Below are 27,245 nucleotides of genomic sequence, written 5' to 3'. Positions count from 1 at the left end.
TGCCATTAAATATGTCTGTTCAGATTTTCTATTTCTTCATGGTTTAGTCTTGGTAGACTTTGTGGTTTTAGAAATTTATCAGTCCCCCCACCTCAGTTATGCAATGTCTAGGCATGCAACAGCTTGTATTGCTCTTCTAATCCTTTTTATTTCTACGGAATTAACAGTAACTTCCCCACTTTGGTTCTTGATTTTAGTAATGGGAGTCTTTTTTTTTACCTTAGTTCATCTAGCTAGGCTTATCAATTATGTTGATGTTTTCAAAGAACTTCTTTCAGCCTGTATTATTTTTTCTAGTATCAAGTATTTCTTTCTGCTCAAGTATTTATCATTTTGTTCCTTGTTAGCTTTGGGTTTGTTTATTTTCTAGTTCCTTACATTGTAAGTTAGATTGCTGATTTGACAAAATTCTTTTCTTTTTGATCTGAGCATTTATAAATCCCACCTTAAGAATGCCTCTGTGTGCCATAAATTTTCATTCATCTCTTAGCATTTTCTAATTTCCCATATGAGTTCCTCTCTGGTCCACTAGATGTTAAAAGAATAGGCTTAATTTCCAAAATTTTTAAAGATTTTCCAGTTTTCCTTCTAGTACTGATTTCTACCTTTATTCCAGTGCAATCAGGAAAGATCCCCTGTATATCATCTATCTTAGAATATTTACCAAGACTTAATTTGTGGCCTAACATATGCTGTAAGCTGGAAAACATACTATTTTTACTTGAAGAGAAAGTATATCCTGATGCTGTTAGTCTGTATGTGCCTGTGAGGCTTACTGTTGTTCAAGTTCTTTATTTCCTTAGTGTTTATTCATGATTGAGAATGGGGTATAGTCTCCTCCAACTACTGCTTAGAATTGTTTATCTCTTCTTCAATTTTTTTTTTGCTTTGTATGGTTTTCACCATCTTTTATTAATAAGAGTTCATAATTTGTCTTCTTGTAATCAAGTTTTATTAATACATAACCTTTCTTCTTTAATAGACACAGTCCTACTGCTTAATTTCTACCTTTCCAGAATTCTCTTCCTACTTACCGAGCATTTTACTTCTTAATGAATGGTGATTACAATGGCGGGGGATTACAAGGGCCCTCTGGCAGAAGTGAGTAAATTTGCTTCAAATATGGGATTTGCCAATTCAATTAATACAGTCATGTAGGAGTGATTTTAGGTAAGGAAATGGTTAGCCCAGTGTACAGTGCCTTTCTGAAACCCAATCTTATTATGTCTCCCTCCCAAAACAAACACAGCAAAAAACATCTCCACATCTTAAAGAAGAAAAACTCTAAATTATTAAGAATGATACATGATGCTCTTTGTAATACAGTCCTCTCCTGACTACCTTTGTCTCCTTTCTCTCTTTCTATAAACTTTTATACTCTTGCCGCATTCAAATACTGGCCTCTTCCTGAACTAAGGATCCTACTCTCTGGGTGTCTATGCTTGTTTACCTGACCCTTCCTCTGTCAGGAGTATCCAACCAGCCTGTTTTCATTTCTAGCTTCAGCCACTCATTTTTCCATTTCTGCCTCAATTCTCTAGGTCTCTATGAGAAATCTTTTCCAATACGAATTATAGGTTTTTTTTAGTGCTAGTCCTGGGAATTGAACTGAGGACCTAGGTACTGTTATTGAGTGTTTTAGCTTAAAGCTAGCACACTACACTTAAGGCATAGCTCCACTTCTGGCTTTTATGGTGGTTAACTGGAGATAAGAGTCTCACTGACTTTCTTGCCTGAGGTGTATTTGAACTGTGATCCTCAGATCTCAGCCTCCTGGGTAGGCAAGATTACAGGCAAGAGCCACTGGCACCTAGCTGAGTTAGTGCTTTTTATTCAAATTTGTTACATATTTCCTCAGCAATTAGCAGGGTATCACACATATATGTTAGTAAGTGTGCTGGATTCAGTAGAAAGCAGACATTTAAAACCTAGGGAATAATAAAATACCCTTACTTCTGAAATCCAGAGAAATATGTTCTGGAAAACATGATTTTCTTATTGGGAATATTTTTGATATGGGAAATATATGAATTCCCAATAAATCTTCTGATTGGTAATTTTAAGATACAATCTATTACAAGTCAAAAGCATCTAAAGTTTAAATTGCATTTTCAATTTTATTTGTAAGATACCCTTGTCTTTGTCTATAAATTCTATTCCCCTCTAGACTCACCCAATCAGTGGCCCTATCTCTTTTTATCCATTCCTAGAAACTGCTTCAGTTCTTTTACACTAAACAGAACAGTTTCTTCAACTCCACTTACTCCCAAGCTGTTTTTAGAAAGAAGTAAACAAGGAAAAGAAGAATCTGATAACTTTTCAAACTTTTCCAGCAAATAGTAAGTATAATCTCTTTCATCTTCAAGATTTCTAATGCCCTTAAGAGGATTTCCTAATGTGCTTTGGAAAATGTTAACTGTAACAAATCATTTTTTAATGAAGCAGGGTCAAAGAGAAATTATAATAGTTTGCATTCCACTGAAGTTCATGTCATTCCATGTTAATGGAAGCCTAATCACATTTCTTAATAAGAACTTTAAACCTTTACATCACAGTGATAAGCATAAAATTAGGGTCAGAGATTTTTCTTTTTTGAAGAACAAATATAGATAAGCCTAGACATGTAAAAACAACAACAACAACAAAAGACCTTTTAAAATACCTAATCATGAAGAAGTAATTTTTGTCCTAATCCTCAGATATAAAATAAATCCTAAATCCTGGTTCTTAGTTAGGCACACCATTTATCAGGAAGTTTAACCCTTCATGAAAAGGCACATGAAAGCCAAGTGTGGAAATGCTCTTGAGTGGCTAAGATAGGGGGATCATGAGTTTGAGGCCAGTTGAGACAGTAGACCTGTCTCAAAAACACAAAAGAATGAAAGTAAGGACACAGAGCCCTTAATTCACAGATTTGAGATGACTTCTTGAATCATTGAAGTCTTGCCCAACGTCCACTCTCCCATGAGCAAATGTGTCAGACACCCTTCCAGTGCTTGCCAGACAGTCTGTGGGACAGGAGTCAAAGAGCAAATACCTTGGTCAGAGTATGTTTGCTCTAAGGCGTGGAGATCAGGCAATAGGTGAATACAGTTTATGCAGCAGTAGGTGAAGAAATCAAGGACGACCACTTTTCCACATAGGTCTCTGTAGACAGAAATGGGCTCTTCTGTATTCAGCCACTCTAAACCTGAAATGTACACAAAATAATTACAATACTTAAAGAAAACAACAAAGATATGATCATATAAAACTTTTCATTGATATGAGTCTCTTTTTTCTAAGACCAAGACAAATGGTTAAAACACCTTAAAAGATAACACAATCTAAAGTCTATGGCAGTTCTACCAACAAATCTGAGACGCAGAGGACAGGAGATATTTTCATGACTGCAATAAAATGTGTATTTGTGACTTAAGGAAGAGACCAAGAAGGATGGAAGGGAGTAGGAACAGGTTGGGGGAATAAGAGGTTGAGGATGGAAAAGCTGCTATTACAAAGATGTCTGCAAATGTGGGAGACAAGAAAAAGCTACTAAATGCTTTCAGAAATAGTGTATCCATCTCTATGTGAGGGAGGTAAAATCACAGTTAAAATAAGGGAAAATATCAAATATTAAAATGATCTAAGTGCATATCTAATTAGGTATGAATGGGGCACTGACAATAAAGGTCAAGCTTAAAAATAGCTGAGAAATGACTAAACATCAAAAAAGGAGCAAAATATATGTACAAATCAGCATGCAAAACTTATCAGACAGGCTCAGAAGAGGCTGAAATGTTCTGGAGCTGGATGAGATCCTAAATATAAAACAAAGCATTTTAAATGAGAACTTAGAAGCAGCATTAATATTGACAGTCACATTCCTTTCCCTTCAAAGAAAAACAGAATCTCATTAATCTGTACTTTTCTAAATTAGAATTTATAATTACTTGACTATGATTCAAAATTTTAACACTGAAGATTTTGTTAAATTAATATCAAAAGTACAAGAAATCTAATCAATTTGATAAATCAAAGATAGTAAGTTTGTTGCTTATAAGTAAATAATTATAGCTATTAGTAATTATATTGTGATGCAGATATTTGGAAATACTTTATAATGATGGAAAGCCACAGTTGAGCAGAAAGAGTAAATATACAGGGCCTATCTGGAGTAGATACATTCTAAGACCCTCAGCAATGCCTAAAACTGCCACCAGAGCTGAACTGTCTGCCTTAAACCCTTCTCCATATGATGTAATCACTTGCCATGCACTGTGGCCCTATGTGACTTGAGGGATAGCAAAACTTGAGGGACTTGAATTTTTTTCTTCTTCACAATCTGAAGGATCCCAGATCCCAGGAACCTCAGCATATGATTTTTTTTTTCTCTTTACAGAGTGGGGATCTTCCACTTTTTCACTTAAAGGAAGTACTGTGGCTCCTCTTTGCCAGTATCACTGCTCTTGAGCTGTAGGGCCATCATGAAGTATCCTGAGGGTTCGTTGAAGCAAGTGGTAGGACTACGCTGGGCCTGAAATCCCAGCAACTATTGGGTGACTAACACGGGTAGCATAGGAAGCATAGGTATGCTGGGAGGGGTGATTCATATCACTGGACAAAGGGATGACTCATTTCTAGGGCAGGACACAGTGGGAACTACAGAATTCCATCATACTCCTAGAATAGTGCTGAATTAGAAATTGTTTCTTTCTAGAATTTTCCACCTAATATTTTCAGACTAGTAGGACAGATGGAAACCACACATAATTGAGGACTAATGTATTAACAACCAATAACAGAAACTGGAGTTACTAAAACAGAATTCTTGGAGAACAAGAACAACAACAACAACCCTTCAACAGAGTTAGCATTTTACCAAATGATCCCAACTGGTGACTTCAGGATATGGTGAATTCTTAATTATTATATGCCACATCAAATGATGATACAGAAGTACAAACAACAACTTCTAATTAATGTATATTTCACATCTTAATTGCAAGGTACTGTATATATGAGTCTGTCTTCTATGACTTTTCTCTAAACTAACAAGGGCAACTTAGGTTGAGGGGCTGGGAAAAGAGTTACCTTACTTGCTAAAAATCACAGGGATAATGAAAGAAGTAACAAGAATTTAATCTCAGGTCTGCCTGAATCTACCCAGTATAAAGCATGGCCTCCCACAAACTTACTTATTCTTTAAAAAGTGTGTGTGTGTGATATTTTCTTGGTTTATCAATAAACTATAATCAAGAAGTCATAAACCTAACTTTATCTCAATTACTGTATGTTTTGTTCACTTTTTGCACTCTGTCCCTAATAATCATGTCTAGCACAACATCAGACATGTCAAACACAAAGCCTGATTATACATGGTATGACTTAAGAATCAGAGAGATCAAAAGTCATGGTAATAAAATATGACCCATTGTAAATACAAACAAGACTGGAAAATAAGAACACTCCCTCAAATTCTAACTGGTAGCCAGGTTGTCTCTAACAAGAGACATATAATTACAAGCTTTTTACAAAGCATGTGTACGGTTACACTGATATTCATAACGTTTTGAGGTTTCTTGGATGGGATAAGCGTTCATGTCTCTACTTCTTTTCTAAGAATTGATTCATAATGGAAAAAAAGAAACCCTTCTCAAGGTAAGTACAAAAGGCCTAGAAAGACACCCAAGCCTCTGTTGTCAGGTTCTGATACACCTCGCATGAGATAACCCAACCCCACCACAACCAACCCATTAAGAATACATGGGTTTCAGTGTCATGCCAGGACAAATGCCAACACCACCGGCAGGCTAAACAATGCCACTCCCAACCAAACAAGGGAAAGAACGGTTTCATTTCAAACTGCACTGCTGGGAGTATCTATTCCCTCGTGTTCCAAAGGCTCACACAGCACAGAATTCAAACCCTTATAACAAGCTATATAATAGATTCTAACTTGAAGGGGTAAGGGGGTGGGGGGGAATCACAAAAGTTTCACAACTCTGAATTGTAGGAATTCAGGAAGGCCTAGGGGAGCAGCAAACCTGGGGTCTGTAGCCTGCAATTCAACTCTGGCAGCTATTTAGCTGAAAGGGGGGGAATCCCCCCCCCCACAACCCGGTGCCTCGGTTTCCCTAACTAACGCAAGACTAACAACACCTCACTGGCTTGTAGGGAGGGCTCAGCAGTGTTTGGAATTGTAGATGGCAGGTAAAAACTGATGGGCAGGAGGCGGCGGAGGCGATGAGGACGACCCAGGGATGGACAGGGGGACGGGGAGGGGGAGCTAGGCCGTGTCATGTCAATCATCTGGACGTCAGGCCCGGGCGGGACCCCGCCCCGCAGAAACCCACCTCTGGGGGCAGCAGCGCTGGGGTCGGCGCGGGCCGCCCCCACACACACCCGAGGAAGGGGGGGGGCCGGGAGCAGCCCCCACCCCGCCGACGCCGACCCCTCACCTTCCGGGAACTCGGGCACCGCCAGGTCCTGCTCCCAGCCGTCCACCTTCTGCAGATACTGGTAGACCAGGTCGCCCTTCTCCTGCTGGGTGACGGCGTCCAGCAGGGCGTACTCCAGCGGGGTCTGCGCGGGCAGCAGGCCCGACAGGCCGGGGCCGCGCGCGCCCGGGGCCGCCATGGCTTCCGGGGCCTGGCGGACGGGACCTGGCGCTCCCGGCCCTTCCGCTGCCGCGCGGCGCCCGCACCGCACCGCACCGCACCGCACCCCGCCGCCGAGGCGCTCCCGTCGGCTTCCCGAGGCGTGCGTTCTAGAGCCAAGGCCCACACGGCGGCAATTCGCGGGCACGTAATTAAACGCGCGTCCAGCGCACCCCGCCCCTCCCGGGCCGCGCGCGCCGCCGCCGCCGCCGCCGCCGCGGCGTCTGGATGTTCGCGTCGCCAGATTCGACAGGGACGCGGCCGTGGGGGCCACGCGGAGGGACCCGTCCCGACCCCTTCCGCTCTGGAAACCGGAGCGTTCAAGAGCAAAAGTAGGAACAATAGAACAGCAGGACTTACAAGGACACAGTGGGCATCTAAAACACATCTTAGGAGCCCGTGATTGTAGCGGCATCGGCCGATTCGACACGGCCCGCGGCCGCAGGCGCGTCCCGCCGAGACCGGCCAGGTACCGGCGAGTTGGGGTCCGGCGCGAACGAGGAGGGCTTTAAAGGTTGGGAATGGCTGGCCAGGGGCCTTGGTTTGTTCACAGATAGGGTGTTGGGTGCCCCCGACGGGGCCGAAAGTGCGGGCGCGGAGCCGCAGCCGGCCGGGCGGGACAGGGCGCGCGGAGCCCGCGGGCGGGTGCCGCCGCCGCCGCGGGTGTGCCGCCGGGGGCTTCGGAGGGCGGGCCTGCGGGTCCCCGCGGGGCCTTTGACGCTGACTGTGCGCAGTCCAGGAGGCGCGCAGCCCCCTCCGCCTCCCCACCAACTCCAGATCCGGAGAGGGAGGCCTTGGGCCCGTGGTCTCCCCTGGGAGGCTGAAGAAGGAAGGCTGACCATCCTCGGGACACCTGGCCCCCCGAGGGCCGGAGGACGAGGGCTGACCCCCCAACACAAGTGCAACTTCACATGTTTGAACTTTGTTCCCCCGTGCAGAGTTTGTGCCTACTGTTGGAGGAAGATTCTGGACTGATCTGGAAACTGAAGTTGTGAAATATCCGAGAGACCCGCGGATAAGCCAGAATTTAGGTTTTTTTTTTCTGAATCACAACTTTGATGATGGTGCTCTTAATTTTACAAGTACGCTGAGGTTGAGTGTTTGGAACACTGAGCCAGTTACCCAGGGACTGTGAAGAGGTTTGTGAATGATTCAGACAGATGTCCCCTGGACACTAGCATCCTAACAGCTGCCCAGAGCTTCCTTTAAAGATAAAGTTGTTGGCTCTGCCCCATCCATTAGTATTTAATTATTAAGGTATTTTTACTTGCTTTATGAAAACATATCTTGGAAAAGGCTAGATGACTTAATGAAACAGAACAATGGAAAACCTTACAGATACTACTTTTGTGGGAAGGTCTCTTAATTTTATTGTCTTATAAATGGAACAGCAGATGTTGTCCAGTATAAGGGTTATAGTTTGCCTATATATCCATAACCAATGTTTTGGCTTGCCTTCCAGTTAATAGGGGTTTTTTGTTGTTGTTGTTAATTTGGGGTGTTGTTGTTTTTTCCCCAGCAAAATAATTCTGTTAAAAAAAAAAAAGTTAGCCTGGCATCCGTGGCTCATGCCTTTAATACTAGCTACTCAGGAGGCTTAGATCTGAAGAGGGTGGTCTTAAGCCAACCCAGTCAGGAACGTCTATGAGACTCTTATCTCCAATTATCCACCGAAAAACTGGAAGAGGGAGCTCTGGCTCAAGTGGTAGAATGCTAGATTTAAGCAAAATTATCTAAGGAAAAGCGCTCCGCCTCTGAGTTCAAGCCCCAGAACCATCCTCACATACACACACATACACAATCGTAAAAAAAAAAAAAAGAAGAAGAAGAAGAAGAAGTAGCAGAAGAAATGATCAGTGCTTTGTGAGTGCTAAAATTATTTTGCCATGTTAGAAGACACATTTTTAGAAGAAGATATCTGGGAATATAAATCAAAAAGAAAACCAAAATCAGTACATCTAGATAAGTGCTCAGAAAAGACTCCAAAGTCGATTGAAAAAGTGACAGATGGAAAATACCAGGCAAAACGCAAAGGAAACAAAAAAAGAACCACAGAGGATAAAGAGAAAACAAAGGACCATGATGTAGGTCTTGGGGAAACAGATTGTCAGACTTCCATAGCTTCTAGTCAAAATTCAAGTTGGAGAGATGGTATCGAACAGTCCCAAGACAAACAGAGTACTCCACACAGGCACTGTAAGATTCACAAAAACAAACAAATGTCCCCAAAGATACGTCCAGTTTATGATGGATACTGTCCAAGCTGCCAGATGCCCTTCTCCTCATTGCTGGGACAGACACCTCAATGGCATGTTTATGAGTGTTTGAATTCTCCACCAGTTTCTGACATAGGTAAGATTATAGAAATGGTAAGTTTCTAAATAGTCTGAAAAGCCAGCATTAGCTCAACCATCTCAATTCACTCTAACTCAGGGTAAGCAATAAGCTAAAGTGAGACATTATTCCAGTCAGTGGTATGTTTGGAAAGAAAGTTGTAAACCTGAAAGTACTTTTGATACATTTTATTTTTTTCATAAATGTTTCTAAATATCCCAATTTTTTAAAAATTCATGTTCATTGAGCCTTTTTTTACATACTTCACAATTGCCATATAGAGTAGGTGTTCTTAAAAAGTTTAATAATTTGCTCAGTTTGTGATCTTTTTCTGGAACCATGTAGAAAGTATAAATCATTTTGGTTTCTAAATACGGTTGTGTTCTGTTCAACATGTTAGTCTACAGGAAGGAGTCTTAGGTGATTTAAGATTCTCATTATAAAAATGTGCCAAATTACAGAAGTCATGCTGTGCTTTTATTATCTTTTAAAATAAATGTCATACTTAACATGGAGAAAATTCTACTTCGTCTATATGGAGACTGAATTATAATGAGTATACTTGAAGTCTCAGAAGGTTTTTTTTGTTGTTGTTTTGTTTTGTTTTGAGAGAATAGCCAGGCGCTGGGTGGCTCTGCCTGTAACCCTCGGCTGAGATCTAAGGATTTTAGTTTGAAGTCAGCCTAGGCAGAAAAGTCTATGATTCTTACCTCCAGTTAACCAGCAGAAAGCCAAAAGTGGAGGTGTTGCTCAAATGGTAGAGCAGCAGCTTTAAGGGATAAAGCCATGCAAGAGCTCCACACCCTGATTTCAAGCCCCAGTACCTGAAAAGCAATTTAAAAGCATTTTGCTTTAAGGTAAGAATTAGTAACTTGTAAAAACATTTTGTATTAGGTGTTGATTCCCCCCCCCCCCCGGCAGTATGGAGGTTTTGAACTCAGGACTTGCACTTTCGTAAGCAAAAGCACACTATTGCTAACCCTATACTTCCAGCTTTGATTTTTGCTCATTATTTCTGAGATAGGGTCTTGCTTCCAGCCTAATTTTAGTCTGGAGATCTATCTGTGTCAGACCTCCAGGTAGTTAGAATAATAGGTACATATTATTGCATCTAGCTCATTATTGCAAAAGTATCCTGAAAGCTTTTCCAGGGCTGGCCTGGAACTGTGACCCAGCAATTTCAGCCTCGTGAGAAACCAGGATTACAGATGTGGGCCACAGGGCACCCAGGTAAGTGTTGGTATTTTAATACCGATGTTTTGATTGTGCAGTTAACAATGGCTAGTGTTAAAAGTCCTCCAAGGAACATTCATAGTTTTCCACTTGCAGGCTAATTTAAGATGATCTTGTAATACTTTTTTTTTCTCTCTTCATTGAAATTTCCAGAGTGTCCTGATGGTTTTCTGTGTACTTCAACATTTCCTTCTCATTATAAGAAATACACTCACCTCCTGCTTGCTCAAAAGAGGGATAGCAAGGAGCCTTTCATCAGTGTGTCACCTGTATCAAGTGGGAATATCTGTGAGACTAAGCCTGGCTTCACTTGTAACCTTGAAGAAAGATGGTCTCAGCACCCAAAGCAAACTGAGAGCTTAAGAAATGTTTCCAGTGATCCTTTATTGAAATCCCAGTGTCTAAAAAAGTCACAGTTTCTAACTGAAAATAATAAAAAAATTTCTACATCGGAAAATTCTAAACCACCACAGGTTGCACAATTTACAGAATTTGTTAAGAAAGACAAACTGGTAGGCGTTGCTTTGCCTCTGAGTACTGTGGAAGAAGTGGACAGCCAAAGCAATGCACGGTGCACAAGCTTGTCACTGCCAGAAAATGATTCTGACAGCTGTGAGATCTCCTATTCTCCACTTCAAAGTGATGAAGAAACTTATAATGTAGATGAAAAGCTGGATGATTCACAACAGGAGCTATTTTCTACTAGAAGCTCTAAAGATGGCAGCCTTGAGGATGACAACAGCTCTGCTGAGTTGGAAAGTCTCACAGGTTCCTTCCCGAAGGACTCAGAAGAGAGCTGCTCCCAAATGAGTCGCTTCTTAACTCAAGATGACTATAATGAAGAATTGTATAACTGCAGTATTCTCAGTGCTTCGTCTCAACTTACCTCCCAGTCTGAGAGCAGTATTCTGTACAATGAATCCACATGTCCTGATGATTATTCTTTGTTGTTTGCACCTGCATTAAGAGGACAGCTTCCTCCTTTTAACTACCAAACAGCCAACAAGTACGCTAATGAGCCACAGTTTCACACATCTCAACCAGATAAACAGAAGCTAGTAGTTGAAGAATCAGCTGTTTACAATCAAGTTTCTCTGCCTTTCAGAAGCCAGGGAGGCCATCCAACCCAAAGGCAAGTGAGAGAATTGTCAAGTAAGAATAGTGCCAACTCAACATGTGTCTGCAGAAAGGCATTAAAGGGTGTGCTAGATGGTAAAGTGACAGTTTTAAATACAGAAAAATATCCTAATACACCTGCTAAGTCTTGTATGCAAACATCACCCTCTAGTCCTAAGTGCCACGCAAGCCAGCCTTCTACCAAGGTAATGAAGCAAATGGATATAGGTGTGTACTTTGGACTGCCACCCAAAAGAAAAGAAGAGAAATTGCCCAGGGAAAGTGCAGTAAAAGGGACAGACTCAAATCTAGTTGTAAGTCCTCAGGAAAAGAGGTCCCGGCAGTGCAAGAGAAAAGCAGAAAAATCTTTAAGTGATTTAGAATTTGATGCAAATAACTTAAATGAGAGTCAGCACTCTGTGGAACTCTCTGGGGAGAGATCACAACAGCGAAGAAAGAGACATAAAAAGTCAAATTCACCCCAGAAAGGAGCACAGCAGAAAAGGTGGGACAGAACAGAAGCTGGAGCAGTCCACTCAAATGCAGACAGAGTCTTTGTGAACTCAGCCTACGGCAGGCCACAAAGAAGAAATGTGAGAATTCCAGAAGCATCTACTACAGGAGAATTAAGAAAAAGGACATGTCCATTCTATAAGAAAATACCTGGTAAGTTGAAATATCAATGCCCAGTAAACCAAAAAAGACACAATGTATCTTAATCCATATCTGTTGTTCATGGGTGTGTTCATGAAACAGTCCTTAGTACTATATATGATGCTTCATGAACCTCTTAACATGTTGCTTTGTCTGTTTTTGCTTATTTTTGTTTTCATTTTTTGCTTTGTTACAAAACTTGCTAAATACCTGTTAAGTAGATATTCTAGGCCACTGAAAGACTAGGGATAGAAATGCAGCTTACTATAGAAGAAGAAAGGCATCCATAACAAGAGTAAAAGTGCCTCAGTGTGTGTGAGAAATATAAAGTATTAACCAGGCACTGGTGGCTCATATCTTTAATCCTATTTATCCTATCTGTAGGGTCACAATTTAAAAGTCAGCCTAAGGAGAAACTTAGACTATTATCTTCAAAATACCCCCCAAAAGTGTGGAGGTGTGTGTTTAGTGGCAGAGAACCAGCTGAGCAAAGAAGCCTAGCAAGCAAGTGCAAGGCTTTGAGTTCATACTCCAGTATTGCAAAGAAAGATAAGAAAAGGGAAAAAAAAAAGACAAGAAAGAAAAGGAGGAAGGAAGGAAGGAAGAAAGGGAGGGAGGGAGGACAAAGCACTAAATAGCTACAAAGAAGGAAAATATGATGTAGAATACCTATCATATTTTTAACCATATTAGAACTGGGTTTTTGTGCCTTTTCCTATTCTTATAATTTCTCATGCCCTCACAGATGAGTTTATTAAAAAATGTGTAGTGAAATGAATTTTGTTACTGAAGAGACCAATAAACTTCTGAGAAGAATAAAGCAGGAAAAATAGACTTGATTTCAAAAGATTTTTTGAAGAAATGCTTTATTTATAGATCCATAATTTGTTCCAAATACTTGCATAGAAAGTAGCATTAATTTTTATGTTTAATAGTCATTGTGACAAACTTTTTTATACTTTTAAGTGAGCCTAAAACAAGTGTACCAAGTGTTGATAGACTCAACAGAGTTGTAGTGTTATGTTTTGTTACTTGCATTATTGCCTGTCAGCACACTTAGATATTTATATCTTTCATGAACACATTGTAGACTATTTTGTGAACTTCCCTTGTACTTGCTATTCTACCATTCTACTTGAGCCATGCCTCCTGCCCCCTGTTTTTTGCTGATCGATTGGAAATGTAGTCTAAGGAACCTTTTTGCCCAGACTTGCTGAGAACTACAATCCTCCAGATCTTAGGCTCCTGAGTTGCTAGGATTCATGAGTGAGCAACTAGCTTTTGCTCTTTAGGAAGATTTTTAACACTTCATTTTTTTTGTTGTTTTCACTTTCCTTTCTTACACCTTGAAATGAAATTCAAACACTGTTATTTCATTGTGACTCTTTGAAAGGCAAAAACTTTTATACAATGCAAGATTATTTTGACTCTGAACCATTTTTGTCTGTTAAGAAGTATGTTGATATTGCCCCCATTGAGAATTTCTGGATCTAAATTTAGTGGTTCTAAACTATTCTACTATTGCTATTTTAGGTGCTAAGCAAGTATCACAAAAGTATTAACTGAAACTGAAGTGATTGAGTTTAGCTTAGTGTCTTTTGCATTTATTTTTGGACAGGTATTCATAGAAATAAACACTATATTGGGATACTTATTAGAAATTTACAAGACTCTCACCTTTAGTTAAATTTAGATCAATAAGATAAATAGACAGATGGACAGATAGATTAGATAGATAGAATTAGAAGATATGGGGGATTGAGGCTCGGTATCATCTGGCCAGGACTGGTTCTGTTAACTCTTGCTCATTATGCTATGTTGGCATTTCATTGCAGGTACTGGTTTCACGGTTGATGCCTTTCAGTATGGTGTGATTGAAGGATGCACAGCCTACTTCCTCACACATTTCCATTCTGACCATTATGCTGGGCTGTCTAAAAGCTTCACTTATCCAATCTACTGTAGTGAGGTAAGTTTCAGTTTTTCAATTCTGACTTTGTAAAATTCTGTGAATTTCTAAGCAGTTTGGTTTTTTGGTTTTTTTTTTTAAAAAAGACTCTTAGTCAGATCATTCTTCTAGGAAAGGTACAAGAAATTAGGTTCCTCATGGAAATTCGAAAACCAGATGTTATTTCACACTCTTTTATAGACTTATCCCTCCCAATAGCTGGGACAATAGGTACATGCCACCATACCCAGTTTATTGTTTGAGATGAATCTTGCTAACTTTTGCTTTGCCTGGCCTGGGACTGTAGTCTTCCTTGAGCTCTACCTTCTAAGTAGCTGGAATTACAGGGTTGAGCTGCCTTATACAGCACATAACCCACACTGTATCCATAGCCAGGCAGAAGAAAGAGAGAAGATTCCAGACAGAGTAGAGTTTGTGTAGAAGCACAAGCACCTAGGAATTATGTCTAACCCAGGCTTAGAATGGCAAGAACTTGGAGACTCTAGGACATAAGCCTATAGCAGTGGACAAGGGCCAGGTGACTAAACTTGTATGCATCTGGCTGGGAATGATAAGCTTTTCATATGTAAAAGCTGGTCAGCAGGTGGAGAGATTGACAGTGTGCAAGCAGAGGAGTGACGTGTTGTTTTAGGTATAAGGGGCTTGCTTACTTTAATCAAAGTGGGAAAACAGACGTTAAGATGTTGAGGTTTTATTTTTTTATTTCATTTTTATTTTTTTGTCAGTAATGGGACTTGAACTCAGGGCTTTGGCGCTGCCCCTTAGCTTTTTCATTCAAGACTAGCACTGTACCCCTTTGAGCCACAGCACCACTTCCAGATGCTGTAGTTTTAAACTGGATATAAAACACAATGCTCCTTTAGTGTTTACTTTATCAGCAAGTAAGTACTTCCTGTCTTGCAGGTAACTGGCAATTTGTTGAAGAACAAGCTTCACGTGCAAGAACAATATATCCATGCACTGCCAATGGATACCGAATGTACAGTGAGCGGCATCAAGGTTGTTTTGTTTGATGCTAATCAGTGAGTGTTCAAGTTGCCTTAACAATTGACCATTTAAAAATATTCTAGAGGAAAACACATTGGCATGGCTAAGAAACATCCTCAGAATTAATTTCCCTCATATTTCCTAAAACTTGAGTAAACCATGTTTCTACTTTCAGAAGAAAGAATATGCCTACTTGTAGAATTAGAGATGAAATATAGTTTCTCTGTTGTCTAACCCATTTATTATCCAGTTTAAATTGCTACACTTGATATATAAGAACCCATTTCATTTTTAAGACTACTTTTGTTATTGTTGCTGTTCTTCAAAAGATAATCTTTTACCATTTTTATATAAATGGAGTAGCCTGTACTCCATTTAAATATTACATGAGTGGGCCTGTGCTCCCCACCCCCACCTTTAAACTAAATTCATCAGGTTTTAGATACTAAAGATTTATAAGATTTTTTTTCTTGGAAATAGTTTCTATTCTCTTTCCTCTTCTCCTCACCATTCATGTTGACAAAACACAACTAACAACTAGACTTCTTTCTGGGACATTAGTTTCCTGTTCCATTAAGAAAGAAGTAAGACTAAGTTTAGTTTTCCTAAAATCCAGGCCAATACAGTTTCTTCAGGTTGCTTTGTTTACATTTTTGAGTGCTGGCTTTGCTGCTTTTTTTTTTCCTTGCACTAATAGTTGGGCTTGAACTCAGGTCCTCTAGCTCTCACTTAGCTTTTTACACTAAAGGCTAGAGCTCTATTACTTAAGCCATACCTCTACTTCTGGCTCTTTGCTGGTTCGTTGGAGATTAAGTCTTTTGGATATGTCTGCCCAGGCTGGTTTTGAACCTTGGTTCTCAAATATCAGCCTCCTGAGTATCTAGGATTAAATATGTGAGCTAGCAGCACACGGCTGCTATTTCTTTTTTGATTGCGAATTTGAATTCTGATTTTTTTTAAAGTCAACTTTATTGGGGTACTCATATGGATCACACATTTGGCATGAACGCCCTGATGAAGTCTATGCATCAGACATACAAAACACTCGTTATTAGTATTGTTGTTGTTATTATTTAAGTAGTTGAACAAAGGTTTCATTTCAATAATCTTATCAAACTTTTTTGGGGAATGTGCAGGGTTTGAGCAACCCATATTTGGTGAGTCTTCCTGCACACCAGTTCTTTAATGATGTAAATTTCCTTGAGTTTAAGCATTTCATTTGCACTAATAAAGGCTGTGTACTAATAAAGTATTACCTTGTCAATACTGAAATAAGTACCCTGTCTTAGGTGCTTTGTATGTGTAACCAATATTCCTTTTAATTACTGCATTCAGCTGTCCAGGTGCTGTCATGATCCTCTTCTGCCTTCCTAACGGTGCTGTCATGTTGCACACTGGAGACTTCAGAGCAGATCCCAGCATGGAGCGCTCTCTCCTTGCTGCCCATAGAGTGCACACGCTATACTTAGATACCACGTAAGTGAGCACACCACAGTTCTCCTTTCTGCTGCTCCCTTCCAGGTCTCCCTATTTGCCACATAGTGTTTGCTCTGAGTTTTATGAATAAATTAAGCATTTGGTTAGGTAATTAGAATGGTGACCTATTGCCAACTATTTTTTAAGGCCGTTTATCAGAAGGATACCGTTTGAAAAAAATACATTTGCTTGGACAAATGGGATTGCATGAAATTGCAGAGCTTCTGCATGGCAAAGGACATAGCTAGCAAGATCAATAGAAAGCCCACAGATTGGGAGAAGATCTTCACTAGCCATACAGCAGACAAGGATCTCATATCTAAAATATACCTGGAACTCAAAAAATTAAATCCCCCAACAACAAATCCTCAAAGAAACAACTGCCCAGTAAATAAGTGGGCTAAAGACTTAAAGAGAAACTTCTCTGAAGAGGAAAGAAGGATGGCCAATAGACACATGAAGAAATGGTCAAGCTCCCTAGCCATAAAAGAAATGCAAATCAAAACAACATTGAGATACCATCTCACCCCAGTTAGAATGGCTATAATCAAGAACTTTAATAACAACAGATGCTGGAGGGGTTGTGGACAGAAGGGAACCTTACTGCATTGTTGGTGGGAGTGTAAACTTGTTCAACCACTTTGGAAAGCAGTATGGAGGTTCCTCAGAAGACTCCACATAGAGCTCCCCTATGACCCAGTAATCCCACTTTTGGGCATTTACCCAAGTGTTCACAAACAAGACCACACTAAAGCTACCAGCATGACTATGTTTATTGGAGCATTATTTACCATAGCTAAGATATGGAACCAACCCAGATGCCCCTCAGTAGATGAATGTATCAAGAAAATGTGGTAGATATACACAATGGAATTCTATGCCTCCATCAGAAAGAATGACATTGCCCCATTTGGTAGGAAATGGAAAGACTTGGAAAAATTATATTAAGTGAAGTAACCCAGGCCCAAAGAAACATAGGTCCCATGGTTTCCCTTATTTGCAATAACTAGTAAATGTCTGAGACAAGCAGAAAAGGTCAGATAAGTTGATGTTAGGGAAATGAACCCTAAGATACGTATTCAAATGTTTTTTCTTTCATGCGATTGTTTCTAACACATTTATAAGATTGTTTCTAACACATAAGATTATTTCTTTGTTGTTTTGTATGTCCCTCCCCCATGGTATAACCCCTGCTTTCACTGTATTTGATGTCGGTATAATTTGTGGAGGGGAAGAGAAAAAACAAATCGTTTAAATAGGGATACAGGTGGACCCATTGCAACAATGAGATGTACAAATCGTTATGTCGAAAACGAGCTTTACAACTGGTGGGGGTGGGGAGGAGGATTGGGTGGGGGTTGAGGGGAGGATAGGAAGGGATGGGAAGGGGAAACAAAGGAGGAGGCTACAATGCTTGATAAGAAATGTACTCATTATCTTGCCCGTGTAATTGTAACACCTCTGTACAGTATTTTCACAATAAAAAAAAATATATTTGCTAAAGGGCAAGTACAAGGACTATGTGTCTTAACAGGCTATAGCTTATTTTTTAATTATGTTTGAAAATTTACATTTTTGGGGCTGGGAAGGTGGCTCACTGGTAGTGTTTGCTTCGCATGCATGAGGTCGTGGGTTTCATTACAAAGCAACACATAAGCAGAAAAAGCCAGAAGTGGTGCTGTGGCTCAAGTGGTAGAGTGCTAGCCTTTAGCTGAAGAGCTGAGGGACAGTGCCTAGGCCCAGAGTTCAGGCCCACAACTGACAAAAAAAAAAAAAAAAAGAAAGAAAATTTAGATTTTTAATTTTGGAAATTTATAGAAGAATCCTGTTATTGAACAAGGGAAGAAAACTTTGGGGGCAGACTTTAAGAACACACCCTTAAGATTATCTTTCCAAAGTATACAGTTATTAGGAATAATAACTGGTGATAAAAAGAGGCCACAGTGCAGTTCTGTTTCTGAGTATTGAAAATTGCTTTTGTTCTTTTCTCAGAAAACTAACTTGTGTTGTCTCTGAATTCCTTGGTGCTATCAACACAAGGGTGTAAGCCATCCTGTTGAATTACATACATATTTTTCTCAGCTTTATTAAGGAATAATTGAAAGATAAGTTGTCTAGATTTGTGGTATCCAATGTGATATATATTAAAATACTTAGTTATTAGAAATCAGTTATATTCACTATTTTTTATTAGTCAAATTGCCAAATTTGAAAGGGTGGCAGATAGCCACCTTTTCAAAGGCGAATTTAGTTTGGTTGGTATATGTTAGTAAAAGCTGATTTTCCCACATCTAGTGTTTTCACAATAACTCTTTTTTTCCTCTCTTTTATGCCTGTTCTAAGTATAGAAAATTAGGAAAACACATTTTTTTAAAAAACTTGATACATAGTTCTAGTCTGAATATATAATTCTAAATATTTGTGGGATTTTTACAGGAAAAGAACTTTCTCCTCTTTTTACATATCTTACTAACAAAAACAATTTAGAAAGCTGGAGGAAAATATGCTTATTTGGTGTTTGTAATTTAGTCCATTTTGGGGAAGTAGTATTTACTTTTCATCTCAAAACATAGATAGTATCATAGGGTCAAACTTCAACTGGTTGGTTTTTAATTTAGTCCCAACTGTATCTGTGGTATTCCTGTAATACCACATGTACCTTTTGTGTGTGTGGAAGAAGAGATGATATCCATACTTCAAATCTTAGCTGTTCAACTGAAGCACATTAAGTTCATGATTGGTTTCATTATTTTGATTTTTAATTAAATGAAAATTCTCTAGTTCAAATGTAATCTCTATCAGTAAGTGTTTTCTTTGATAAGGATTGGTGTGTGTGTGTGTGTGTGTGTGTGTGTGTGTGGTGTGTGTGTGTTTATAATCTATAGCTGCCTGTCTGAGAATATTCTTAGAAGGGAAAAACTCAGAAAGGAGTTGGAGGACAATAAAAGAAATATAATTGAAAAAATAAATTGAAAAGTTACCAACAATACCAGGTTGCAGATATTTGAATTGGGTACCAGTAAGTGAGATAACAGCTATAGTTTTAGCACATTGTACTGCTGCTCTACATAATATGCTCAAATAGCATCCAAACGTAGTCTGTAGCCTATTGTTCTTTTATGACACGCTGCATTTCCTTATTACAGATATTGCAGCCCAGAATACACCTTTCCATCTCAGCAGGAGGTTATCCAGTTTGCCATCAACACTGCCTTTGAGGCTGTAACTCTAAACCCACGTGTTCTTGTTGTCTGTGGCACATACTGCATCGGAAAAGAGAAAGTCTTCCTAGGTGGGTGGCCACCGTATCTAATTTACATTAATATATTATAAAGATCAGATTCTTTTTGCATAAAGCCTTTTCAGTCTCCACTGATAATTGTTTCCTGTAATGATCCACTATGACTTTTGAAGTTGAAGGAATATTTGACAACATTTGATACATTTCAACTTTAGAAGGCTTAACTGTATGGAAACATTCGATAAATGTATTTATCGTGGCCTTTGTGTCTAGAGATGTTTATAAGCAAATATTCATTCCACGCTGTTACTTGAACTTTGAAGGCTGACCAATGAATGGTTGTCTTGTACCATTCATCTAGGATAACCATCAGTTAATTCTTTTAGGAAATAGTGGTGACAATTGTTGCTCAGTGACACCTGTAATCCGGTAAGTAAGTTACCTAGTATTGTACCATGCTTATAGAGTGCTTTCTTTCACTACATCTCCAGTATGGTCACATTACATGAAAAGTATTCAGATATGAAGTGATAATGCAAGATCTAGTCCCTTTCTTCCTTCTATCCCTTTCTATCTATCTTCTGCCATTTAAAACAATAGGCTTAAAAAAAATTCTTCAGATTTCTCAGTTTTTTCCACACTAGCTACAAAACAATCTACACATTGAATTTGGTTTTATTGAGTGAATTTGTATTTTAAAATTGGGTTGAGCTGTTACTTTGTTTTTTTTTATAAGTTGTAATTTTACCTGATTTCCATAATGTTTAACCTGTTTCTTGGCATATAGCCATTGCTGATGTTTTAGGCTCAAAAGTGGGCATGTCCCAAGAAAAATACAGTACCCTGAAGTGCCTCAACATACCAGAAATTAACTCTGTCATCACTACAGACATGTGTACCTCTTCTGTCCACCTTCTCCCAATGATGCAAATTAATGTTAAGGTGAGTATCTAAGAGATGTGACTTTAGGGTGACCCAGAAAAGGTAATCTGATGATTGTAACTGGGAGTGACCTGCAGAGAACTAGGAATTAAATGATAATAGACTCTCTTATAGGAAAACTACCCTACAAAATTTTTCAGGGGAACTTTTCAGTGTTTTTAGATATTTTTTGCTGCATGTAACTCTACAGAATAATTTATATGCCCTCCAGGAGTGTCATAACTAAGGAACTAGCATACAGGAAGAAACAAAATGGGAAAGTATATAACTTTGTGCTCATCCAAACTTTCCATTTCATTTTCTAGATCCTTCTGGTGAAGGGAGAAATGAGTGGAGAATCCCAAGTTCTTGCTTTTCGTTGAGTCTTTTCTCTCTCCCTCCCCTGCCCCCCCCATATATTTTTTAATTAATTAATTTATTTATTTTTGCTGGTCCTGGGGCTTGAACTCAGGGCCTGGGCACTGTCCCTGAGCTTCTTTGTGCTCAGGGATAGTGCTCAATTACTTGAGCCACAGTACCACTTCTGGCTTTTTTTTAGTAGTTTATTGTAGATAAGAGTCTCATGGACTTTTCCTGCCAAGGCTGACTTTGAACAGTGATCCTCAGCCTCCTGAGTAGCTAGGATTACAGGCATGAGCCATTGGCACCCAACATCTATTATTTTTTATTGTTAAGCTTCTATAACATTGACATATGTTGAAAATTTACTTCCAATGGTTAAATGAAATAGTGAAAGTACATCATGACAAAAGTTCTAACACTAAGGACAAGTTACAAACTAAGAACATATGATATAGGAAGTGAGATCCTTCACTGTAATTAGGGTTAGCTCTCAGATTTAATCACTAACTAAAATTTATTCCATATACTAACATTTTGATGCCTGCCAACGGAATGTATGTGAGCTGTGGATTAACTTTGGTTTAGAAGATAAAACGCAAGGAAAGATGTTACTTTTGTTATAATTTTTATGAAGTAACTGTATTGTATTTCTTTTGCTTTACTTATTCATTTTATTTTATTTTATTGGATAAAGTCTCTAATATTTTCCAAGGACAGCCTTGGACTCCACTCTGTGTACCTTTGCTTAACTTGTAGCTGGGCTTACAGGCCTAATTTACCACACCCAACTTATTGGTTGAGATGCAGTCTTGATAACTTTTTGCAAAGTTTAGCCTTGAACCTCACAGTCTATTCCTCTTGGGTAGCTAGGATGGCTGGCCTTATGAAGTGACTTATATGAAGCCTTTCAAAATAGGCTACTGATCACTGTGTCTTATGAATAACATATAGTGAATAAAGAAAATGGTTTTTTTTGGCATCTTTCTTTCTTTTTTTGGGGGGGGGGCGGTTGTGGGGCTTGAACTCTGGGCCTGGGCGCTGTCCCTCAGCTCTTCAGCTCAAGGCTAGCGCTCTACCACTTGAGCCACAGCGCCACTTCCGGCTTTTTTCTTTTTGCTTATGTGGTGCTGAGAAATTGAACCCAGGGCCTCATGCATGCAAGGCAAGCGCTCTACCACTAAACCACCTTCCCAGCCCCTTTGGATATTTCTTAAGACTTAAATCATTAATGGATATTCTGTCTGGTATAACTTAACTACTTGATTCATGAGATTGAGGTAAACATTGTTATTACCATTACTTATGTATGTAATTCATAAAAATTTCAGACATAGTCATGGCATAGTTTTGCCCACTAGTGTTCAGTTTGACAGGTATCTAATTCAAGTGAACCCTAATGAGATGTTGATTAGTCAATGCTAAGAGATGAACTCTTCCCCTCAAGAGGGTGAGCATATTCCTATTATTTTTTTTACAATTTTATTCTACTTACATAGTTTGTAGCAGAGTTAATGTGTTGTAGAAATGAAAGAAACAGAACTTTGCAGCAGAAGGTATTCAAAAGTGTTACACAACTCAGAGCGATCAAAGGAAGAGGAAAGGCAATGTGGCAATCAATGGGACATGCAAGAGCTGTATCAGTGAAGTGGTGCTGGGAGGGTCCAGACAGCAGAAAGCTAAGTAATGAAGGTGTGGCTGTGTCCGGTAGGCATGCACAAAGGTACTTTATTATTACCATCAAGAAGCAATCCAAACCATGGCTTGGCATCTTCAGGGATTGCTATAATAAAACTAGACACTAATAACAGTTGATCAAGACATGGAGAAATCTGGACCCTCATTCTTTGCTAGTATAAAATAGTGTCCCTACTTTGGAAAAAGTTTGGTAATTCCAGTCCTGGGTATATTCCAGGCCTGCTCAAGACAGTTGAAAGTTCCTGCCTCCACAGAACTGTGTTCATATATGCTTTAGCTATAATAGCAAAAATGACTGTAAGATATGATATAATATTTGACAGATCAGCAAAACAATATTGATTAATTATAAACAGATGAAGTTTTAGTACATGTTATATTATGACTGAGTCTTGAGAACGTTCTGTCAGGTAAAAGACTAGAAGCAAGGCTCCACATTGTATGACTCCATGCATATGAAATGTCTACCCAAAATCAGGCAAGAATTAGTGTTCACGCAACTCTAAGCTCAAGTTATTTTTTTGGGGGGGGTCCAGTCATGGAGCCTGAACTCTGGGCCTGGGCACTGTCCCTCAGCTCTTCAGCTCAAGGCTAGCACTCTACCACTTGAGCCACAGCGCCACTTCCGGCTTTTTTTTCTTTTTGCTTATATGGTGCTGAGGAATCGAACCCAGGGCCTCAGGCATGTAAGGCAAGCGCTCTACCACTGAGCCACCTTCCCAGCCCTAAGCTCAAGTTATTTAAGAACACATATTTTTTTAAGGATCCAGAAATGTTTATTGTGAATATTTTTAGACTAGTAATTTAGATCGATTTTATTAACCAAAATAGCTTTTGAGTCTGAAAAAGATAATTCTTCTAACATGACAAACCATTTCTTTACATAAACTAGTTTTTCATAAATGGATTACCAATAAACAGAGAGAAACAATAATTCAAATAATTATCTAGATCAGCAATGTTATTATGTTTTAGAACATTCAACTGCTCTGCTTTAAATCAGAGTTGAAGTCAATCCCAAATCACATCTAGGACCTTGGAATGAACTGGATTGAATGAATGGCATTAATCAGTAGTATTTCAAAGGCTTCCAACATACTTGGAGCAGGTGTTTACTATCTCTCACTAACTAACGGATCTGGTCTCAGACTGTGATCCTCCCAATCTCCTCCTTCCAAATAGCTGAGTGGAAGGAGTGAGTCACATGCCTGACCCCCTAGATGGAGAGGTTATATTCAAGAGGTTATATTGTAAGAAGAATAGGTTACTTTGAATTGTAACGGCATGAAGAGTTTGAAAATCAGTCATTTACAAGATGACAAGAATAAACACCTGAGAAGAACGTTATCACTTACCTTTATAGCATATGTCTGTGTTGAGTATAATACTACTCAGAAAACTGTTTCTGTCTTCTCTCTGCTCTGTCTGTATTCACAGCATTAATTTGCACTGATATTTATTTACTGTTGTTATTATTAGTGTCCCTATGTAGTTGGATTTGGAGTGGGGGTTTTGTAGGTATTTGAATTCTAGCTTGTTTATACACAGCAATTTTGTTCAGAATTGCTTCATCATAACTTCTTTCAGACAGTCCCTAGGCTTGTTTAGATAAGAAAAGTAGAGAAGATTTTATGTACTTTATTCAATGATTTTATTTCTTTACAAGCTTGGCAGGCTAATCCAACCACATGAAAAAAAAACCATGATCGTACCACTGTAACATCTTTAATCACTACCTTTAATTCCACATAACCCATCCCCTCTGATGGCTAAATCAATATGCTATTTTTATTCAACAGGGTTTACAAAGTCATTTAAAGAAATGTGGTGGGAAATATGATCAGATTCTGGCTTTTCGACCTACAGGATGGACACACTCCAACAAACTAACTAATATAGCAGATGTTACTCCCCAAACCAAAGGAAACATTTCAATATATGGTATGATTATTTAATTATCCTACCTGTAATGCTAAAAGTGGCTGTTCAATCAAGAGCCAAGGGGAACAGGGAGCAAAAATGTTACCAGTTGGACAGTTTCAGATCTCTAACTCTAACCTTTATCTAGTCCACTGCAGACTGACATCAAAGAACTGGACCAGTAGACAGGTGTTGACTAACACACTCTACTTAGTTTTTGTCATGAACTTTAGAGGAAACTGGAATTCTTGAAAGATTCTGTGATCCTTTGCCAGAAGTCTTATCTAGGTGGCGCTGTTGTGGGATTGAAAGTAGGAAGAAGATTTAGGGTTTTCATCTCTGGGGGAGGTTTGCCATGATGCTGACCTACTTCAGCCTCTGTTCGTTTGTTTTTTTGGGTCCAGTCATGGGGCCTGAACTCTGGGCCCTGGCGCTGTCCCTCAGCTCTTCAGCTCAAGGCTAGCACTCTACCACTTGAGCTACAGCGCCACTTCTGGCTTTTTTCTTTTTGCTTATGTGGTGCTGAGGAATCGAACCCAGGGCCTCTGGCATGCAAGGCATGCGCTCTCCCACTGAGCCACCTTCCCAGCCCCCTACTTCAGCCTCTGAAGACCCCAGATCTCACCAAACAACGCCCTTCTAACCCTTCTCTAAGGGACATTATCTTCCTTTTTATTTTATTTTTTTATTTTTTTATGTATATCAAATTTTAACACTAAAATCTGCTTACTTACGTAGAAATTAAAGTCTTCTACTTATCTGTTTTACTCATTTCTTCCACATTTTTCTGAAATCAATCATTGAGAAAAAAGTTTAAAGGGAAGAACTATTTTTTAAAATTATTAAGTAGTTGTATAAAGAGATAAAAGGAAGAATTATTTTAAAAAGAAGAAAATCTCAATTAAATAGGACTTTCTAGGAATAATGTCTGTCTAAACATAGAAAAGTGATAGGATTTCGACCTTTCTGAGTTTTCTATTATTTTAATGTTTTAATCTTTATTATTTATAGAAGGTGTCAAGTTTTCTTATCAAAGTTTTCTCTCATCAGGGAGTTGACAGGAATACTGCAGGTCGCATTTCTCTTCTATTAAATTTTATAGTGGAGAATTTTTTGTATGACTTTTAGTAGATAGTGGCATTTCTTTGGTCTTGCAGGAATTCCGTATAGTGAACACAGCAGCTATCTAGAAATGAAACGTTTTGTCCAGTGGCTGAGGCCCCAGAAAATCATCCCTACTGTGAACATGGGTACCTGGAGATCCCGGAGCACAATGGAGAAATATTTTAAGGAGTGGAAATTAGAAGCTGGTTACTGACAACCCAGGACACAGGAGTGGTTAGGTACCATGGCTGTAGCTTATGAAGAGTGAAAATTTACAGTGACACGGAACATGCTTTATGTGACAGCCTCAGGAAGAACAGTTGTACAGTTCTCATTTATGTTTGAGTCATATGTTCAGGGTGCTCAGTTCCTCCCAACATCCCTGAAACCACGGGGAATAAGTCCCCCCAGTAGTCCTCATTTCCCATCCCTGTCTCCATGGAGACAGTTACTCTGCATCAGACCTTCGTTGGGGAAACAAAGGCAGGTTTGCGGACCAAAAAATATTGTGGTAATGGATAGCCTAGACTGGCAGTATTATATGTAAGTAATTATGTATCTTTAAAATTATAAAATTAACTTTTATATAATAAATATTCTTCAATAAAAATGAATATAAAACGTGCTGTAGTGTCCTTTGGCAGGTTTTGTTTTGTTTTTGCTTTCTTTTAGATACAGTTGATTTTTTTTTTTTAGAACAATTTTAGGTTCACAGCAGAATTGTGCAAAGTAGAGTTCTACCTATTCCCTACTGTTGAGGTCCATACATTCCCTGACCACACTCTCTACAGCCTCTCCCATGACCAATACCCCTCCAGAACAGCCTGTGTATTAATACCGATGAACTTACAATAACGACTTCTCACCACCCATAGCCCACATTTTACATTAGGGTTCACTGTCAGTGCTGTACGTTATTTGAGTTTTGACTAATGTATAATGATACCTACCATTGTAGTATCATACAAAAATTTTACTTCCATGAAAATCGCTGTGCTCTGTGTATCCATCTCTTCCGTAACTCCTGGTGATCCCGCATCACATAGTTGGAGTCATACATTAGGCAGCATTTTCACTTTGGCTTCTTTCACTAGTGTTGTGCATTTAGGATTCCTCTATGTCTCCTTAGTTCATTTCTTTAGTGTTGACTACTATTCCATTGTTGGGGTATGGCAACATTTCACTCGCCTATTGAAGGACATCTTAGTTGTTTCCAAGCCTGGAATGTACTCTAGAGATCAACTAGCCTCATCTCTATGCCTCCTAATCCTGGTGCTGGGATTACAGCCACTACCATGCCTGAACTTTATAGTTATTTGCATGCATATATGTGTGACAATATGGGGGCTTGGACTTAGGACTTAAAGTTTGCAGGTTTCTTGCTTACAATTGGTACTCTACTACTTGATGCATAGCTCCAGTCCAGCATTTTGCTGGTTCATGGCATATGGTATTGAGAACTTTCAGCTTGGAGTAGATTTGCTTTTGATGTAAAACATGCAAAACCTCATTTAGAGACTGTAACAAATAGTTTTATAAGCCAGTCACAACCAAACCAAAATTTCCTAGGCTCTCTTGAATAGATGACATTCTA

The 27,245-nt window shown here is 39.2% G+C and overlaps 2 protein-coding genes across 4 annotated transcripts in view; one reads left to right on the top strand and one right to left on the bottom strand.

The window, feature by feature from the left end:
* Nhlrc2 (NHL repeat containing 2) overlaps positions 1-6,785 on the bottom strand; it is a 57,258-nt gene extending 50,473 nt beyond the window's left edge. Inside the window, exons 1-2 of the mRNA XM_069988056.1 lie at positions 6,441-6,785; positions 3,038-3,190 (exon numbers count right to left, since the gene is read on the bottom strand). Of these exons, the coding sequence (XP_069844157.1) occupies positions 3,038-3,190; positions 6,441-6,618 (331 nt within the window). The 5' untranslated portion in view covers positions 6,619-6,785. The remainder of the gene's footprint in view (positions 1-3,037; positions 3,191-6,440) is intronic.
* Positions 6,786-6,895: 110 nt separating this feature from the next.
* Dclre1a (DNA cross-link repair 1A) lies at positions 6,896-26,267 on the top strand. 3 transcript variants are annotated; one of them, XM_069988053.1, is made up of 10 exons: positions 6,896-7,107; positions 7,577-8,990; positions 10,359-11,987; positions 13,811-13,944; positions 14,848-14,966; positions 16,267-16,407; positions 19,554-19,699; positions 20,436-20,590; positions 24,427-24,568; positions 25,705-26,267. In XM_069988053.1, the coding sequence occupies exons 2-10, from the start codon at positions 8,525-8,527 to the stop codon at positions 25,863-25,865; spliced, it is 3,093 nt and encodes a 1,030-aa protein (XP_069844154.1). In that variant the 5' UTR covers positions 6,896-7,107; positions 7,577-8,524; the 3' UTR covers positions 25,866-26,267. The 3 variants fall into 3 exon arrangements, with proteins under 3 accessions (XP_069844154.1, XP_069844156.1, XP_069844155.1); XM_069988055.1 differs by having other exon boundaries at positions 7,101-7,152; XM_069988054.1 differs by lacking the exon at positions 6,896-7,107 and having other exon boundaries at positions 7,402-8,990.
* The last annotated feature ends 978 nt before the right edge of the window (positions 26,268-27,245 follow it).

This window comes from Dipodomys merriami, unplaced genomic scaffold, assembly GCF_024711535.1.
Source record: "Dipodomys merriami isolate MVZ:Mamm:240054 unplaced genomic scaffold, mDipMer1.0.p SCAF_35, whole genome shotgun sequence".
NCBI classification, from domain to species: Eukaryota; Metazoa; Chordata; class Mammalia; order Rodentia; family Heteromyidae; genus Dipodomys; species Dipodomys merriami.
Note: the sequence above shows the minus strand (reverse complement) of the source record. Positions and strands in the feature narration are given on the sequence as shown.